Raw genomic sequence first — 18,810 nt, 5'->3', positions numbered from 1 at the left:
ACAGGTTCGACCGCATATTCGGATATCCGAAAATTGGCATAAATTGTTTTTGGGCGATTGAAGGATTGGTTTAGCTGATATTTTTATTTTCTGAACTGATGGTCTGCCATTACTCGGTTTTGTCATATCTGTTGATTGTGTTAGAAAGGACAGAAGCAGCGGGAAAAACAATTCATAGTAGCAACGGGCCGTGATTGGACTGGGTTTGAATTGAACAGGTTGGCCCATTTATTTCCTGGCCTAAATTACATGCCTCAATCGACATACAGTCCTGACCTGCGCTGTAGCCATGCTTCGATAAAAAAATGATGATTCTGGTAGACCATGTGACGGTCCATGACCGACTAACAGTCCAAAAGGCTAGTTCCTTGCCTGGCCCATGGTGGTCTGGCCCAGCCCATCCCCAGCTTTAAAATGATCGCTTGAGAAGCCTGTTATAGTTGGTAAGCAGATGTTTTGTTGATTGGTCTGCTGTAGTTGATTATATTTTATTTAGGAAAGATAAGGGAATGAATGTGTGATTAGGATGCAAACCGTACTTAGGTTGTATTGATGAGCTAAGCATTGTTGTTTTATTGTCTGTTTTTATGCAGCCGTCCTTGGCGATTCTCCATTCCTCGGTGATCTCATCGACGGACCATCCCTCGTTACTTTTATGCAAGATGGTTATGCTTGTTAGAGCTCGGCAAATGTATGCGATATCCTGGCCATCTGTTTGATGGAACTCATGATGAACATGCAGTGGCTCAAAAATCAGGATGGTCAACTAATTAGGTAGGCGACTCATGCATTTTGGATGTGCACAGCTGGTTATTCATTTCTAACCGTCCGCTTTACATGGATGGTGTGGCCTATCTGTTGGGCTTGGACCCTACAGCCCATGCTATTTGCCACGTGGGTGCTGTGATTGGTCTTTGCGGATAAGTATCTACAAGTACAGCATACTAACTTTCTTTAGAGAAAGCCAGGGAAGAATTGCAGACGTGGATGCAGGCATTGTCAGTTGCCATAACAGGGTGGGGTCCCTAGCGGATGCTCTGATGGGTATGGGCTGCTGCATACACTATCTTACTTGCGAAGGTAATTCTCTCTTTTGAGTTGTCAGTCGCCATTTCTATTAGTGTTTGGGTGTCTTGGCATGGCATTGTGATTCTAAAGAGTCCATGTTTGCGAACTAGTGATATCTTGCTCGTTTCAGCTCGTCGATGAAGTGGAATGTGGCCTTTCAGCTCCTTTCTGTGCACGTCTTCAGTCGGTGCCTTTCTGACGGAATGTGGCCTCAAAACAGATTTGCTGATGACCCGGCCTAGCCGTTGAATAACTCGGCCACTCAGATCGACTTGTTCAGTGTCGACTCACCGCAATCAGGGGTGAATGGGCCAATTTGCCCGGGTTGCTGGTGACTCAGGGTAATGAACCAGATTGGGTACGGATGAGCTGGCATATCTAGCAATGTATTGATGTGTTGGGCATTGTGGGGCCCACCATGATGTATGTGTTTTATATCCACAACGGGTTGCCCCCATTTTAGGGAATGAACCTGTAGACATCCCACATTCGCAATCTGCGCACTCACTTTAAACTATAACTGATGGTTAAGAGCTTGAAACTATTAGGAAATTAACAAGCTGGAGGACCAATTAGGAGCTTAGTCACCCACGAACCTACCTAGCCAATCCATAATACAGCCCATAATAAGGTGTGAGGATTTTGAATAGTCACTGGACAATAGAAAATTTGGAGTGCAAACTCCCCATGTGTGACAATAATGTTGTTGCTCAAGTCTATTTTTGCAACATGGGACCAAATGATCATTGGGGGATAGCCACAAGCTGTCGTGACCAAAATACATGAATTTACAAATTGGTGGCGATTTTTTAGCCGCCCACAAGCTGAGGACCCTTAGAGGTTGATGTGCTCAAAATGTACACATTTGTTTAGGGACAGCAATATTATTGCTGCCCATATCAATGTGTATCTAAGAAGATCCCAAATCTTCTAGCGAATCTCCGTAATAATTATAAGAGAGAATCTCCAAAATAATTATAGGAGAGATTCAATGGCTGGGATTTGAAATCTACAATGATCTCCTCTTAGGAGGAGTATTGTAGCTCTCTTCTCCTCTTCCCACATCTCCACGTGCATAGACGACAATCAGACCTTTCATTTTTATTTATTTATTATTATTATTTTTTGATATTACACATTTTCATTCTCAAATATTCCTTACTTGATATCCAAATGACTCTTGAGTATATGCTCTACACATTGCCGAATTTCAGAAATGAAGTGTTACTTGATTTGATTTCATTTACTTATTAGTATATTACATTCATGTTTTTGTCATTCCCTTTTGTGATTACTATCTTCCAAAATTTCACCCTAGGTTGAGACGTGGCGGAAGATGATCAGAACTTATTCTCATCAGTGTAACAGATAAGTTGACGAAGCATATAACAAATGAGAAGTTTGTTTGGTGTAGGACTTCTCTTGAGCTTGTTATTACCTAGTGTTTTTGTGACGTTTGGGTAGCCGTTATTGGGAGTGTTTTCACACTAATAGAGAAACTACTCTTCAAGAGGGAGAATGTTGAAGCCTATTTGGATTTACGGTCAGGATTATTTTGCATTGTCTTATATGTTAAATATGTGCATTCAATCCATTTAAATGGGAGTTGAAATCCAACGTCTTTCCCTCTCTCGAGCAGTGCGGGAAATGCTTATTTGGTAGGTCAGTATTGTCAACGAGAAATGCTTCAAGCAGTGCGAAGCATTCATTCCATTGTATTGGAAAAGAAAAACTTTGCAGGACGTGCTTTTGTGATTGAAGTAACGATTGTACCCCTCATTGCTCCATTGTCCTCAACTCCTACCTCATTTCCACACTCTGAGAGACAAATATCTCCTTTCAATCCCTTCTCATCGGCAATGAAACTTCTTCACTGAGGAAGAGGAAGATCAGATACATCGTTTCTAACTGACGAATTTGTCACCTCCTTAACTTCATTCGTTTCCCAATGTCTTCAACAAACATCTGGGTTTCTGCTTTGGGGTTAGAGTCATTTTACGAGGTAGAAACATGCTCATTGAGTCCATCCCTGCATATTCGTTATTGGGATATCTTCCAACAGAGATTATCGCAACAGTATTTGAAATTGTTCCTTTTGTACTCTCATTCTTCTCTGTCAAACCAAGTTCCCCATGGTAAACATTCAATGGTGCAATTACTTGTAAGATAGGAGATTGTCAGATCATTAAAACTTAATCATGCGTTGCATTGTGTAGGAAAATATTACGTGGTTGATGCGAGATATGCGCATACTCCCAAATTTATGGCACCATATCGAGGGGTTTGATATCACTTGAATGACTTTCATATAGGAAGGAAGCCTGCTAATGAAAAAGAACTGTTTAATTATCGCCAGAACTGTTCAATTATCGCCACGCCTAGTTGAGAAATGTTATCAAGCGTTTTTTCGGTCTTTTGAAGGGCCAATTTCCTATTCTACATACAACACTGCAGTTCAAGTTTATAACTCAAGTGAAAATTGTTATAACTTGTTGTGTAATACACAATTTCATCCGTGTTGGCGATGAAAATATATTAACTGAAGTAGTTAAGGACAATGGAGACAGTACATAGGACATTTCGTTGTCTCCTATAGAGGTTATTAATGCCAAGGAAGGTCAAGCGTTATGTCACGTGAGAGACTGAGCAAGAAATGATTGAACGATGAAGAGGGATGAAATTGCGGAGAAGATGTGTAATGATAACCTTCCACAGACGCGGTAACATTTTTAATTATAATGTTTGTTGTTATAATGAGATAACGATTGCGTCAGCAGGATTGTGTTAACAAATAACAATTTTTTCTTATTTTGGCTACTTAAAACTTGTTTGAGATACCCAGCTTTATATTCAACAGATTAGTATATTTGCATCGTCTACTACATATTAAGTTCCTTTGCATCTTGAGTGCATTCAACCCTATATTGTTGTCTCTATTTGCTATTACTCTCCTATTTTCATTGACTATTAATGATGCGTAGGTCGCATAAATTTCTTCTGGAGCAGTTTGTAAGTATCTAAAAACAAGAATGAAAGATCGTTGCCTATGAAGGGTGCAGGCTCACCAAGTAAGAGCCCATCATCACTAAATCGTAAAGTTGGTACACCAACAAAGAAAAGTTCAACTCCCTCACACAAAGCTCATTCACCTATGAGTCAAACAAATCTCACTCCAAGGGTATTTGGCAATAAGAAAAATACTCAAATTTAATAGACCGATCCAATGGATAATGCTTTAGTTGATGCATTGGTGGAGCAAGTGAATCTTGGCCATAAGAGTGATATTGGTTTTAAACTAAAAGCTTATAAGGTAACAGTCACCGAAATCCATGATAGATGTGGTATTTTATTAGAAAATCATCACATTTCTAACCGTTTACACATTTTGAAAATATTATACTGAGCAATCAAAGATATGCTGAATGCGAATGGTTTTGGATGGGACCCCGATGAGAAAATAGTTATTACTTCTGACGAATTTTGGGATGGTTACATTGTGGTAAGTATATCCGTTGAATTTTATTCGCGGACTTCAACATATTTTGCTATTTTATTTTTGTCTGAATTTGGTATGGCTAAAGGAGTTTATGTTTTCTCAATCTTTACAGTCTCACCCATACACCGAGAGAGTTCGCGGGAAGCACATTGAAAGTTAAGATAACTTAACATTTATTATTGTCAATGAATGCCAAATAGTTTATTTGTCAATACGGCTTACTCGTCACCCATTTCAAGAAGACGTCGTCCACAACACGAACTAAATTCGGATGAGGGATCAAAAGAACATGGATTTGAAACTATTCGTTTATCATCAGATGATGATGAAAGTGTTCCTCAGATTCGTTGGGGCAAGGGATTCAGTCATTGGTCAAAGCGTTATAACAGAAACCCTCTGGAGACAACAACTGGGTCTAGAAACAGCCGCTCGATAGCAAGCAACGTGACTCGACTAAGGAAGGGTAAGCCAAGTGATCATATTGGTGACAAGATGGGGGAGATGGCTGAAGCAATGAAGTCCCTAACAATTACAATGTCACAAGGTAAAAGCATGAGTCATCTGCAACGGTTGTTGGGGATTCTCGAAGAAGTTGAAGAACTTGGCTATGAAGATCGACTTCGGGTTGTAAGGGTTTTACAAACTGATCTAGTTAGTGCGGGTTTTTTTTTAATGGGCCATGAGAGGAGGGAGTGGATATAGAAACATGTTGTCGAACATAGTGGCCCTAACTGAACCTGGATTGACTTCTTGCCTACTCACTGGATGATGATAACATACTAATGCAGGGGCATTTTAACACCGGGCTCGCGGGGGGTTGCCTATGGAATGCAGGGGCACACTCGGGGTGCGCAGCTCGTGTGAGGTGGGTAGCTCATGTGAGGCGGTACCCATATGATTTGGGGCCCACGAGGGGAGTTCAACTGAGGTCCTAACCCATGAGATGTGAGACTTGGGCTATGAAATAAAAGGATTAATTTGCCATGCTCTAACAGTTCGAGCTTTTAGAGAAAGTGGTTAATTATCCCGCATCAAATTGGTATTAGAGCGGGAGGTCTCGTGTTCGAGACTCCTCACTAAAGGTGATTAATGCATATGCATTTTCACACCAGGCTCAAATGGGGTTGCCTGTGAGATGCAAGGGCACACTCGGGACGGGTGGCTCGTGTGAGACGGTACCCATATGATTTGGGTCCCACGAGGGGGTTCGGCCGAGATCCTAACCCATGAGATGTGGGGCCTAGGCTATGAGATAGAGGGATTGATTCGTCATGCTCTAACAATTAGAGCGTTTAGAGTAAGTAGTTAATTGTCCTATAACAAATTGATATCAGAGCGGAAGGTCTCGTATTCGAGACTCCTCATCAGAGGTGATTAATGCATAAGTATTTTCACACCAGGCTCGAGTGGGGTTGCCTGTGAGATGGCTATGAGATAAAGGGATTGATTCGCCATGCTCTAACAGTTCGAGCTTTTAGAGCGAGTGATTAATTGCCCTGCATCACATACATTCTCTTTTTTGGGTTTTTATGGTTTTATGGCTACTATACATTGCATGCTTTTTGTGCACCTGAGAGGATGCTAACTATATTATGTTTGCTATAGTTGGTAATGGATATACCATCACAAAGTTAGGTGCTTTTCATTCACTCTTTTAGTAAGTATAAGGTAGTTGTTGTGTTTTGTTCGGAAGCAGGTGCAGAGTAGGTATTACACCCCCAAAGCTGATGAATAGGATGACATTCTCCCTTATGAGAGACAAACGACTTGCAAAGGAATAAATTAGTTTTTTTTTGTTTTTTTTTTTTTTTTTTTTTTTTTTTATTTGTTATGTGTGTGTGACATTGTAGCGTCACCCTAATCGATACAAGTTGTAATTTTTTATATATCCTGCTTAGTTTATTATAAGCATGTAGTCATGATTTTATGTGTGGTGAAGGGTAGATCTTAGTGAGTAATATACTTCAGTTTTATATTCATCTGAACAATGAAGCTTTATTACTCATGTGAGGAGTAATGTACCAGAGATTGACTAACAACTGGAATGATCTATTGTATCATTTCATATTTGTATGCAACTTCGTGGTAGATTGAAAATTCTTAAACAGGTGAGCTGTTGACCTAAATGTGTTTCTCCTCTTTGTTAAATTTTGGTTATTGATCACTAAATATTTGTTGGACATTAACCCTATGCCTTAATAGCGACATTGGTAGGGCTTCTTTGTCAGGGTAATATGTAATTTAATATACCAATTCCATTTTTAGGTAACAATGGGAAAGTTTTACATGGTCTTCGTGGGAAGAGCTCCAAGGATATATGACAATTGGGATGATTACGACACACATGTATATCAATTTAGTAGTTGTCGATACCAATCGTTCAAGTCATACGATGAGGCAGAGAAGGAATGGAACAAGTAACAAGGTTTAGAACATATTCTTTGGAACATGACTTTTGGTCTTCTTCTTAGATAACTTTTCAGTAACCGTGGATCCTGATATGACAATGTTCATGATGTAGGCCACCCTTCATCATGGATCAGGAAGGAGGACGAATGAGGACTACACAACACTTCAAATGCATTCATGTGGGTGGCCAAAGTGCTCGTGTCAAGGAAGGCGTGATTATTGACAGTAAGAATGGGGGGATGCAGGAAGGTGATGAGGAGAGTGTGGGCGGAATTTATCAAAATGTGCTTTGTGGGATGATGAATGTCATGCTGCGGTTCTGCTTGGGGTGTTGATGATATATGCTCCTATTACAAGGTTCATTTGGTCATTGAGAAATTGAACGAGGATAGTTTTCTATGTTGGATTCATAATGATTATGGATTTTTTATCTGTCATTGCACAAGGGCTTTTTGTATTTTTTGACTGGGAGTCGAATGCGTCAATTCTATCATGTTTTAGGAGTCGAAATTTCTTTCTTATTCTTCTATATCACGACTTTGCAGGACATCGACTTTGTGTTAACAACATGTTCTAGAAAATCCGCTACATTTCATGGATGGTTTTTTTTTAATATTTGTTTTCCTCACCTCATTTTCTTGTAATGAACATAATTTTTTAATTGGTCTTTATTCGTCTACACATAGATCTTTCGAGCTTCCGTTATTCTGCCCGAGCATAATAAAATATTGGGGCAGTCATGATGGGTCTTATAGTATGTACCCGTTGGATGACCCACCCCTCATTATGGACCTTACACGTCATGCCCCGTGTACTTCTTATCGAAACGTCGACTACTACTTCGCCTTTGTATACCTGTTCTTAGGCAGTCTGATCCAAACACTCGCTTCTCCTTCGCCAAAGTGAAAGGATAATAGCTTTTGTCTACTGTATATTTGAACAATACAAATACACAATGCAGTATAGTATATACGTAAATCCAAATAGGCCCTTATTTATTAGTATATTACGTTCATGTTTTTGCCTTTTCCTTTTGTAATTACTGTCTTCCAAAACTTCACTTCAGGTTGAGACGTGGTGGAAGATGGTCAAATCTCATTGTAGAATATTCACACTGATGATAACGTAGCAGATATGTTGACGAAGCATATCACAAATGAAAAGTTTGTTTGGTGTAAGACTTCTCTTGAGCTTGTTATTACCTAACGTTTTTGTGATGTTCAAATAGTCATTAATGGGAGAGTTTTCACACTAATAGAGAAACTAGTCTTTTAAGTAGGAGAATGTTGAGGCGTGGTTGATGTCACCTAATGGGAGACATCTTCTCCATTTTATCTCTCTCTCTCTCTCTCTCTCTCTCTCTCTCTCTCTCTCTCTCTCTCGTAGTCATGAAGTTTAGTTTTCTTTCTTAAGACTTCTAGTAGGGCTCTCCTGTAGTCTATATAAGGAGATCCACTTTGTAGAGAGAAGTATCATACTGTATTCATCTTCTGAAAATTTCCTTGGTGGGTGATTCTTTATATGGGTGAAAGAGAGGTAAGTCTTGTATTTATAATTCTTTTATTTCTAATAAAGAAGGACACTCTATGTTGCTATCCTATGGAGTAAGCATATTGTTGAACCACGTAAATCTTTGTGTCTCTTGTTTCTTATTTTGGTTTAGTCATTTTGACCTTTTGTTTAGCTATTTTCTTTTGTGTTTTGGTCTTGTTCACAATGATCTTGTGCAGATGTTTTTTCGCAACAAATTAAAGGGTCGAAATATTCAATCTGAAAGTTTTTTTTTTTTTTCCTTACCGACCAAGATAAACCCCATCAATGAAACAATTTGGGTCATTTGAAAAAAATAAAAATACAAAAAAACCTAATCTAACTGCTAGAATCCCAATGTATTTTATTGCTAGGCTTTCGGATGTAAGTGAGCAAAGCTTTCTTGTTAGGTCACAAACTCATGTTAGGTTTGCGGGGCAAAAATCAGCTAGATCTACAGCTTAGGTACATCACATGGAACATTGGGCATGAGATACTGACCACAGGTTTTTTTGTGGGTCACCATGTGATGTATCTATCATCAAACCTGAAGATCAGGTATTACTTTTCTGGATGAAGAGAAGATATAAAAATCAGCATATTAAAAACTCAAGTGAGCCATGCCGAGTGAAATTAGCAGTTTTGGGAGCAAATTTACATTGTTTCTGGTTGGTATAGCTCATATTAGTTTTAAATTGGGCGTATCTTTTATACAGTTCAAATAATGATTCCCACCTGATTGACTGAGTGGATTTCATATGTACAACATGGCAGACCCCACAGACCAGCTATATTGCATCCTATCTCCATTGTCCCATGTGTTGTGGACCATCTGTGTTACAGATTTAATTGATTTTTGGCCTTAGAATCTAACATCGAAGGTATAACCTGAAAGATGGAGTGGATTTCACATAATGTAAAATGGTGGGTCCCACAGATTTGGTTATTTCCTTTACAACGTTATACCGGTGTTCCAAAGGATTCCAGTCGAAACGGTCTCTCTCTCTCGGGTGGCGAGCGGTGAAACAGAGAAGAACTTTGATACTCTGGCAGAGTGTGGTGGACGATACACAGCACTTACAAATTTTTACTTACGAATTGTACATGTGCGATACAATCAACTGTTCAAAACATGCATATCGACTTAATGTATCATGACCCCAAAAACTTATGGTTATCGAATTATCTGACTATCAAATTAGTGGACATTTATGAGACAATTAATAATGAAAATATCCGATTATTTTATTTCATCAAACAGGTGTTCACAAATCAGAGGTTGGGATGGGTCACTTGTACCCGTATATAACTTGAATGTCATGTGTACGTGGCACATTTCGAAGAAGGCTTGGATAGAACACATGTCAAGGTGGGGCCCACATATGTAGGATTTTAAAATCCACCGGAAATCCATAATGGGACCAAATGTAATTCTTTCTTTCTTTCTTTTTTCTTTTCTTTTTTTTCTTTTTTTTTTTAACACACACACCACCACGCACTCACGCCGTAGTGGAATTTCACCACCTATGGGTACTCAACCCTCAACCAAGTGTTGAAACTCCTGAGAGTCTACTACCTGAGTAAGAGTAAGGACCCGACCAAATGTAACTCCATCTTTGGGTAGTCTCGACATGCCATATGAAATTTTCACGGAACCAAATGTAATTTTATTCTACATAAGCCCACCTAAGCGCACGTACCAAACAGGCCATAAGATTATTTGATTTGCACCTCTCATTGAATTTAACCCCATCTTAACCACTGAATTTCGACAGACCATTGAAAGTGTATATCTGTGTGTGTATATATATATGGACCGTAGAAAAGGAAATTGTGGACGGTCCATAGTTAATTTCACAAGTCAACGGCCCATCATCTTCCTTCTTAGGGTTCCGAAAGCCAATGGTTGCAGCCAAAAGATGGACGGTTCTGATCATCTTACTGTCTCTCTGTAAGCCCATATGTGCAACTTTCTCCTATAATACGGAACTGCGCGATGCACGGGCGCACAATCAGACGGCATTGCCTGTGCCCCTGCCCATAGGCAGTTCTTGTGGTCGGAAGCTATGTCAGGTCCACATAGATTCCCATGAGAAATCCACTCCATCCATCAGTTTCTCAAGCTCACAATAGGATAAGATTCTAAAAACCAGGAAGATCCAAAACACAGATGGGACACACGATCTGAAGGTTTGTGCCTACGGTTTATCCCACTCGTAATAACTTTATGAACGGTTTGGATGGCATATAAATATCACCGTTGGCTCCTCAAAGGTTTCGACTGTGTACGCTTTCATTCTCACTGTTTCCTGTCGTGTGGCCCACCTGAGAGTTGAATATGCCTGAATTTTTAACACCTATTTTTTTTTTTTTTTTGGGTTAGCTTGTTAGTACACACCTATGTCAGCACACACACTCCATGTTAGCCACGCCCGCTGGGGATTGATACCAAGACCTCAAGTGTTGAAACGAGGTATCTTCACCCAGTCTGCCAGTTGAGCTATGGATGTGGGTGAATTTTTAACACTGTCCTATTGCAAGCGAGAGAAAAGGAATGGATTTTTCACGGAATCCCTGTGGGCCCGGCAATCGGCGTCCCACAGAAACAACATGCCAATCAGAGTCAGAGCAAGATCCAAATAATCCAACTTCAGGTGGGCCCCACCTTCAAGATGCCCATGCAACTATCAAACCGTTCATCAGACCATACATCGCATCATAACAATACGCAGTTGTTACTTCAACTCATCAGTCTTGTGTTTTGCACAACGAAGATATCAAGTACATGAGACACGTGGATGGGAATGAAAAGGTGGGCCCACCAGAAGATGGCGTGGCACTCATCGTGCAGAACCTAATATCAAAACCAATGAAAAGAGTTTAAAGACACGTACGAAAAAATCCTTACCTTTCAATAGTGATTCTGTGTGGGCCATTACCCGACACTAGCTAGATACGGACGGTCCTGTCAGGAGCTTTGTGGGGTCCACCATGACGTATTTGTTTTATCCACACCGTCCATCAATTTTTATAGGGTTATTTTAGGGCATGAGCTCAAAAATGAGGCAGATCTAAGGCTCAAGTGGACCACACCACATGAAGCCATGGTGATAGTGACGGCCACCGTTGAAACCTTCCTTAGGCCCACCATGATATTTATTTGCTATCTAAACTGTTCATAGGGTCACACGGACGTGGATGAAGGGAAAATATAGATATTAGCTTGATCCAAAACTGATGTAGCCTTTGAGACATTTTTAACTGTGTGCGATCAATTCCCACTGCTTCCTATAGTGAGGGCCACTTAAGCTTTAGATCTACCTCACTTTTGGGACCGTAGCTAAAATGATTTCGTAAAAATGAATAAAACACATACTTCACTGGACCCTACAGCGCTAGGTCCTGGTGGGGTAGTACTCAATCCGCGCCAGAACAATACCTGAGCATGGCCCAGCCCTGAACCTGAAAAAGAAAATTGATTGGACCCGAACCCACCCTGGAATTTGATAAAATTCTTATTTGCATCTTGAATTTTTCAAATCTATGCGTTGATCGAGTGAGCCACATCTGCAATAAGATAGACATTTCAAAGGAATCAGTACCTAACCAAAGATTATAATGACATATTTGTATTGTAGAATATAACACGTGTGCATATAAAGTTGTGCCAGGCCAGGCTAGGTCGGTTGGGGTCGGGCTAAAATGACTTTGAGCCTAGGCTCGATCGAAAAGCTAATTGGCCTAAGTCCAGCTAAGCCGATCTTAGCCCAAAGCCGGGTTGGGCTCGTCACATCTGGTGGGCGACCTGGCCCACTGCCATCCTTGTGGGAGAGATCTTGATCGTTTACACAGTGGGACCCTCCTTTTATGTCGCTTGGACTCAAAGCGTGATTATTACCAACCCACTGAATGTATGTGGCTTATCCACGCCGTGCATCCGTTTTTTCAGATCATTTTGGGTGTTGAGACCAAAATTGAAGCATATCCAAATCTCAAGTGGACCCCACCACAGGAAACAGTGGGGATGATAATGTCCACCATCGAAACCTTCCCAGGGCCCACAGTGATGTTTATTTGTAATCCAACCTATTCATAAGGTCACACAAGCATGGATGAAGGGAAAACATAAGTATCAGCTTGACCCAAAACCTTCGTAGGCCCTATTAAGATTTCAATGGTAGGTGTTCAATTCACACTGTCTCCTGTGGTGTGGTCCATTGAGATTTTAATATCCTTCAATTTTTGGTTTGTAATCTAAAATAAGCTGTTAAAACAGATGGACGGAATGGATAAGACACATAACTCATAGTGGGCCCTACATAATTTAATCAGTACCAATTCATTTAGGACTCACTGAAAGGAGAGAGTTCCAAGCTGAAAAGATCTTCTTCTGGTGTTGCTGGTGCCTTTGGTGGTATCTTATAGTCACATGTCCCTGGTGTCTTTGGTGATATCTCATCGTCAGATGTCCCTGCTATCATCTCATCACATGTCACAGCAGTATTCAATCTTCCAACTGCCTGCATTTTGTTGGTGCCTTTGTCTTTTGGTCCTCTCAACTCTACAACGATGTCATCACGCTTCATCCTTGAAATTCCACAAGTTAGCCCTTCCAGGAAGTATTTCTTATCTTTCTTCATCCGTCTGCAACACGGCTCCAATTAAGAAAGAAACTATAGAAAGATTATTGTATGCCCTTGTAAAGCACTAGTATTTCTGGGATAAAACTATCAAATTGCCAATGCTCTGAGGTATAAAAGTTCAGATATGAAAACTATCTCTTGATTTTTATTTTTTTTACATCATGCCATTTTTAGACATATATGACATCAAAGTCTAGCGAATGCTTTTTGCTCCCTCTCAAGAAGCTTTGGAACACTTGTGTGTGTGTGTGTATGACGCAGGATGGATGCAATGAGGTCAATCTCCTTCTTCCTCGGGGATAATTACTCCAAATCCACTTCTCTGGACTCCTCACAGGGATTCCTCAAATTCACAAGGAAAAATAAAAAAATAGAAATAAATTTGAAAATAGATTGATTGATAATAAAAATGAATTTGCAATCATTTAAATAGTGATACTAGAGAAAAAGTTAAAGAATCAAAACGTGACTTACTATATATACAAAGTAAACTTACTATTTATAGACGGTCATGATCTCTACTAGGCTTCAAGGTTTTCAGATAAAAATAGTAAGTCTCCAATTTCACCTAATCATATAATTCTCCTAATTTTTCTAACAACTTTTCATGTTGGGCACTACTCCTAAAGCTCGAAGGTTCAAGAGTTATGATCAAACTAAAACTTACTGTAAATAGTAAAAACAAAATTAAAAAGAACTTTCAACCGTTGATTTGATGGAATCTCACAAATTCGGCATATGGCTAAAGTTGCTTCTCTTACCCCAAAATCATATATGGTATATTGAATAATTCATTTCAGTTTGTAAGATATGCCTATTTTAGGGTTTTGACGGTCTTGATTACTTCTGCCTCCGACCGGGCTTTTTTGGTCCATTTTAGACATGAAAGTGTCGGCAACCCACTCTACATCTTGGTTATGTACGACATCTGGCTAAATCAGATTATGTACTACTGAATAAAATCTGTAGGGCCCACCATGAGTTATGTATCTTATCCACACTGTCAATCTATTTTACTAGCTTAATTTAGGGTATGAGCTCAAAATCGAAGCATGTCCAAAGCTCAAGTGGACCACACCACAGGAGAAGTTGTGTAATCCATGCACTATTCCGCCGAAGTACCAGAAGTAATTGCCTTCTGAGATGAACTTGCAGTAGTCTATTGAACCCCGAGGGTTTTAGTGTATTTCTCGGATCATTTCACTATCTGTCGTTCATGGAAAGTGTAAGGGTATTGTATTGGCATCAGAAAAGTCTCGTTAGGTTTTAAATCTTCACTGATATTCTGACTGACCTGTCGAGAATTATCCATGTAGCCCTTGACATCTTGACAATGTCCAAAGCAACCATCTTCGGTGAAGCTGCAGCCACCACCTTTACATTGAACTCGACCTGAGAAGTTCATGCATGAGCTAATTATATTAGCAGCTAGGATCGAGTAGAGAATGTAGTCACAGGAAGGAGAGCTGAGTGAAAGAAGTTTTCTACTGCTATGGGGTCTTAAAAAGAATATATATATATACATAGGAATGCTCACCTGCACATCAGTTATCACGAGAACTCGTGAAAACATTTTTAGAACTCATCTCTCGTGGTATAAGTGCAAAATCTAAAGTCCATTGTAACTTATCAAACCTTTGGGACCCAACTTTCACCCTAATCCAAAACATGTCTCTCTTTTGCCATAGCACACCAAAGTTTTGGATAAGGGTGAAAGTGGGGCCCTGTAGGGGTTTCATGGGATGCTGAATTGGACCATTCAGATTTTAGGCTCATAGCATGGGAGATGAGTTCTAAAAAAGTTCTCACGTGAATTGTGAGAACATTCTCATGAGAACTAGTGTGGGTGATATGTGTGTGTGAGGTCAACCTCATGGGAGCCTCCCATGAGATCAAGCTGTGTAGGCCCCATCATTATATGTGTCAGACATTCACTCCACCAATCAATGCACGATTCTATGGTGGGTCACGGGCCTAAAAATCAGGTCAATCAATGTTTTAGGCAGGCCACACCATAGACAACAATTGAGAGTGATTATGCACCCATTGAAACCTTTATGATTATTTATAGGGTCCACAGAGATGTGGTTCATGCGTTCAGCCCATTCATTGTGTGTGTCCCACTTGGATGAGGGATCACACCAAGTTTCAGTTTAGTTGTTTTAGCATATTTTCACGCAGCTTCAGATGGTACACACAATAGATGAGGGGTCACACCAAGTTTCAGCATATTTAAAACCCAAGTGCACCCCATCAAGTGTTTTTAGTTGTTTTATCATGTTTTCATATGGTGTGGCCTACATGAGTTCTGTATATGGCTGATTTTTGGCGCACCCTGTAACCTAAAAGGGACCTACCAAATGCTTTGTGGATGTATGATACTCATCACGGTGGGGCCCATAGCTTGACCTCATGGGAAGCTCCCATGTGGTCAACCTCATATTAGCATTTCCATAGACACACCCTACAAAATAACTTATTTAGTGTCAGGCTTGTAAACTCGTAACAACCTGGTTTGTTTCATACAGCATACGAATTTCTGCAACATCCGTGCTATTGTCATACTCTTCCATTTTACTTTCGACTGCTTCTTTAATAATTGTCTTGTTCACCCCAACAATTGGATTGGAGCTGATTCCCTTGCATCCCACTGATAATAAAGAAAATGGAAAAAAGTCAATAAAAAAGACGAGTGATAAATATGCAAGGAAAATAATATATTTTCTAACGATATATAAATCAATGAGATTAACAAAATAGAGAATTTTAATGGAAGATTCAAATATTCTAACATGAGCCAAGCATATCATTGAACATATAGAATGCAAGTGAAACATCAATATTTTAACATTAAAAACCCTTCAATACGAAGGAGAAAAAAAATCACGAAACCTAGTCTAACAACAAATCTACTACAAAGATAATAGAAATACAATTATCAAGAAAACACCATCTCTTGAATGCCTAAGTACACCATACAGTTACTTTCAAGATAATACCACACAATCACTTTCATCAAAATATCCTCCTTAAATAATCAAAATATAATACCTAATATGTGGATTGCAAGCATCACTACAGAAGAAATAAGTTTCTTATCAACACGAGATTGTAGAAAATAAAAAAAAAATCATTACCTAGTTTTTCAAAAAAAAAGATAACTAAAGAACCTGTAATTTATGTATGGAAGTCTCAACAAGAGACTAAAATTAGGGCCTAGTAGAGAGAGACTTGCCCTTATTCCTCAAAAAATCCTTCTCTCCTATATTAATAATAATAAAAAGAAAAAAAAAAAAAAACCCAAAAAAATGTTGATAGTTGCCGTGCATGACTCTAATCACAAAACCTCTTTTTTCTTTTGCTTTTTAATCTTAGCCAAGAAAAAAGACCAAAAATGACCTTCACTTACTCTTTGATCCTCACATGTGAAATCACCTCCACTTGGGAGGAATTCCCAACAAAATACCCATTTCCCATGGTATGCTATGTTGAGTTGTTCTTTTTTTTCTTTTTCTTTTTCTTTTTTTTCTTTTTTTTTTTTAAGGTTAGCTTGTAAGTACATACCCATGTCAGTACACACACTCCATGTTAGCCACCCCCGCTAGGGATCGATACCAAGACCTCAAGTGTATGTTGAGTTGTTCTGTTTGTGTTATTTTTCAGGAGAAAAGCATGAATTCTTACACAGATTCTTGGCTCCCATGAAATGAAAGGCACTAGGAGTATTAACCTGGTGAAGAACACCAAGGAGTATGAGTGTATCTCCGGGCTTAAGTTGTAAACCCTTCAAGATCCATTTGATTGCGATCGAACTGATGTTTCTTGATGCGTCCTGGATCACCACCACCCTCTTCGCCGCCTCCGACATGCTGTCTCCTGTTGATGGATCCCCGCCTGTAGATCTAGATCTATGGAAATTGACCGTCTGGTTTGGATGCGTGTCAGGTGAAATCTGAACTTGGTCGCCCGAAAACCTGAGATTTCACTGATTAAAGGTATGAAATGCTGGAATTGATCTTTGTAGGCGGATCTGAAAACTTGCAAAGGGTATTTTCGGATTGATTTTGGAATGTCTAGATCTTTTAGATTTTAGGGCTTGTTTTTTCTTCTTCTGTGGAGTGAAGAAATGCAAGCAAAGGGGAGAAATTTTTATTTGATTTTGGTGATTTTAGGACTTCAGTTTCTAGGATTTAAAATGCAATTAGCGAAACTTCAGAAGTAAAATACTCGTTAGATTGGTTTTTGGGAGATAGATTTTTCCTGCTCTGAGATTTAGATCAGAGGTGGTTCATAGGAATTCATGGTTTTCGATTATGAAATGCAGGAATTCTAATGTCAAGATCTCAGCTCTAGACTCCAGGACAGCGGGTTTCAGATAACACTTCACAGAGATGAAAAGAAAAATAAGGGAAAAAGAATGAATATTTTTGGAATCAGAGATTTTGAAGAACCTGCAAACCGGCTTCAATTTTTAAAAATCAAATGAATGGATGATATCCAAAGCTGTTTTGTGACCTGAGATTGGGATCGAGAAGAGCCCAAACAGACCTAATGATCTTGATGATTCAGACGATAGAAAGACCCGAAAAGAGACTGCCTTCACAGGCTCTACAGACGGAGAAACTGATCAGAGATTTGAGTGCTTGATTGGAGGAGAAGAATGGCGAAGTGGTGGTAGTGGATCCAGGCAAGCATCTGTGATACAGATTCGACTGCATATTCGGATATCTGAAAAATCGCCTGATTTGTTTTTGGGCTATTGAAGGTTTGGTTTAGCTGATTGTTTTTGTTTTCTGAAATTGATTTTTCTGCCATTTCTCGGCTCCGTCATATCTGTTGTTTGTGTTAGAAAGGACAGAAGCAGCGGGAAAAACGATTCGGAGTAGAAACGGGCTTTGATTGGGCTGGGTTGGAATTGAACGGCCCGGCCCAAATTACACACCTCGATCGACATAGGGCCCACCTTAGTGATGTGTTGTATATTCATGCCGTCCATCCGTTCCTCCAGACCATTTCAGTATGTGTTCCCAAAAATTAAACAGATCAAAATATCAGGTGGACCACACCACAGGAAACAGTGGTGATAGAACGTCCACCGTTAAAAACTTCCTAGAGTCCACAGCAATGCCCACATTAACGTTTACTTTTCATCCAACCTGTTGATAAGGTCAATCAGACCTAGATGAAGGGAAATGACAAAGATCAGCTTGATCCAAAACTTTTATGGCCCACAAAAAGGTTTTAATGGTCATGTATCACTGTTTCCAGTTGTGTGGTCCACCTGATATTTTTATCTAATTATTTTTTTGGGATTATATCCTAAAATGATATGGGAAAATGAATGGACGGCGTGGATATAGCCACTAAGGTGTTACTCTGGTAACACCTAATCCGCTCCCGAATACCTGGGCTCTGGCCATGCTTCAATATAAAATTCCAGTTGCATGTGTGACGGTCCATGCCCAACAGTCTAAAAAACTAGTTCCTTGCTGGACGCGGTTTGGCTAGTGACCCCAGCACCAGACAGCTAGCAGGTGTCAAAGCTTTATTGGCCCTCATCATGATTTATATGTTTTATCCATGCCGTCCATCCATTTTTTCAACCCATTTTAGGGCATGAGAGGAAAAACGAGGTGGATCCAAATCCCAGGTGGACCACACTAA

General features: G+C 39.7%; 1 protein-coding gene and 1 long non-coding RNA gene across 2 annotated transcripts; one reads left to right on the top strand and one right to left on the bottom strand.

Annotated features, from left to right (window-relative positions):
* The first annotated feature begins 17 nt into the window (after positions 1 to 17).
* LOC131228178 (uncharacterized) lies at positions 18 to 7,150 on the top strand. The gene is made up of 4 exons (XR_009162743.1): positions 18 to 443; positions 594 to 1,080; positions 6,830 to 6,989; positions 7,086 to 7,150. It is a non-coding gene; the product is annotated as an uncharacterized LOC131228178 (long non-coding RNA).
* A 4,013-nt stretch (positions 7,151 to 11,163) lies between these two features.
* LOC131227240 (uncharacterized) lies at positions 11,164 to 17,982 on the bottom strand. The gene is made up of 6 exons (XM_058222995.1): positions 17,121 to 17,982; positions 16,831 to 17,071; positions 15,657 to 15,796; positions 14,441 to 14,538; positions 12,858 to 13,147; positions 11,164 to 11,357 (listed from the first exon to the last, which is right to left on the bottom strand). The coding sequence occupies exons 2-6, from the start codon at positions 17,012 to 17,014 to the stop codon at positions 11,344 to 11,346; spliced, it is 726 nt and encodes a 241-aa protein (XP_058078978.1). The 5' UTR covers positions 17,015 to 17,071; positions 17,121 to 17,982; the 3' UTR covers positions 11,164 to 11,343.
* Between the last annotated feature and the right edge of the window lie 828 nt (positions 17,983 to 18,810).

This window comes from Magnolia sinica, chromosome 15, assembly GCF_029962835.1.
Source record: "Magnolia sinica isolate HGM2019 chromosome 15, MsV1, whole genome shotgun sequence".
NCBI classification, from domain to species: Eukaryota; Viridiplantae; Streptophyta; class Magnoliopsida; order Magnoliales; family Magnoliaceae; genus Magnolia; species Magnolia sinica.
Note: the sequence above shows the minus strand (reverse complement) of the source record. Positions and strands in the feature narration are given on the sequence as shown.

What these genes read in the sequence shown, in the direction of transcription:
- LOC131227240 (XM_058222995.1), bottom strand. Translation starts at nt 17,014, where the DNA reads ATGTCGGAGGCGGCGAAGAGGGTGGTGGTGATCCAGGACGCATCAAGA. An exon ending in TGCTGTATGAAACAAACCAG is followed by an intron (nt 14,539 to 15,656) that starts GTTGTTACGAGT and finishes TGAACTTCTCAG; the next exon opens with GTCGAGTTCAATGTAAAGGT. An exon ending in ACATGGATAATTCTCGACAG is followed by an intron (nt 13,148 to 14,440) that starts GTCAGTCAGAAT and finishes GCCGTGTTGCAG; the next exon opens with ACGGATGAAGAAAGATAAGA.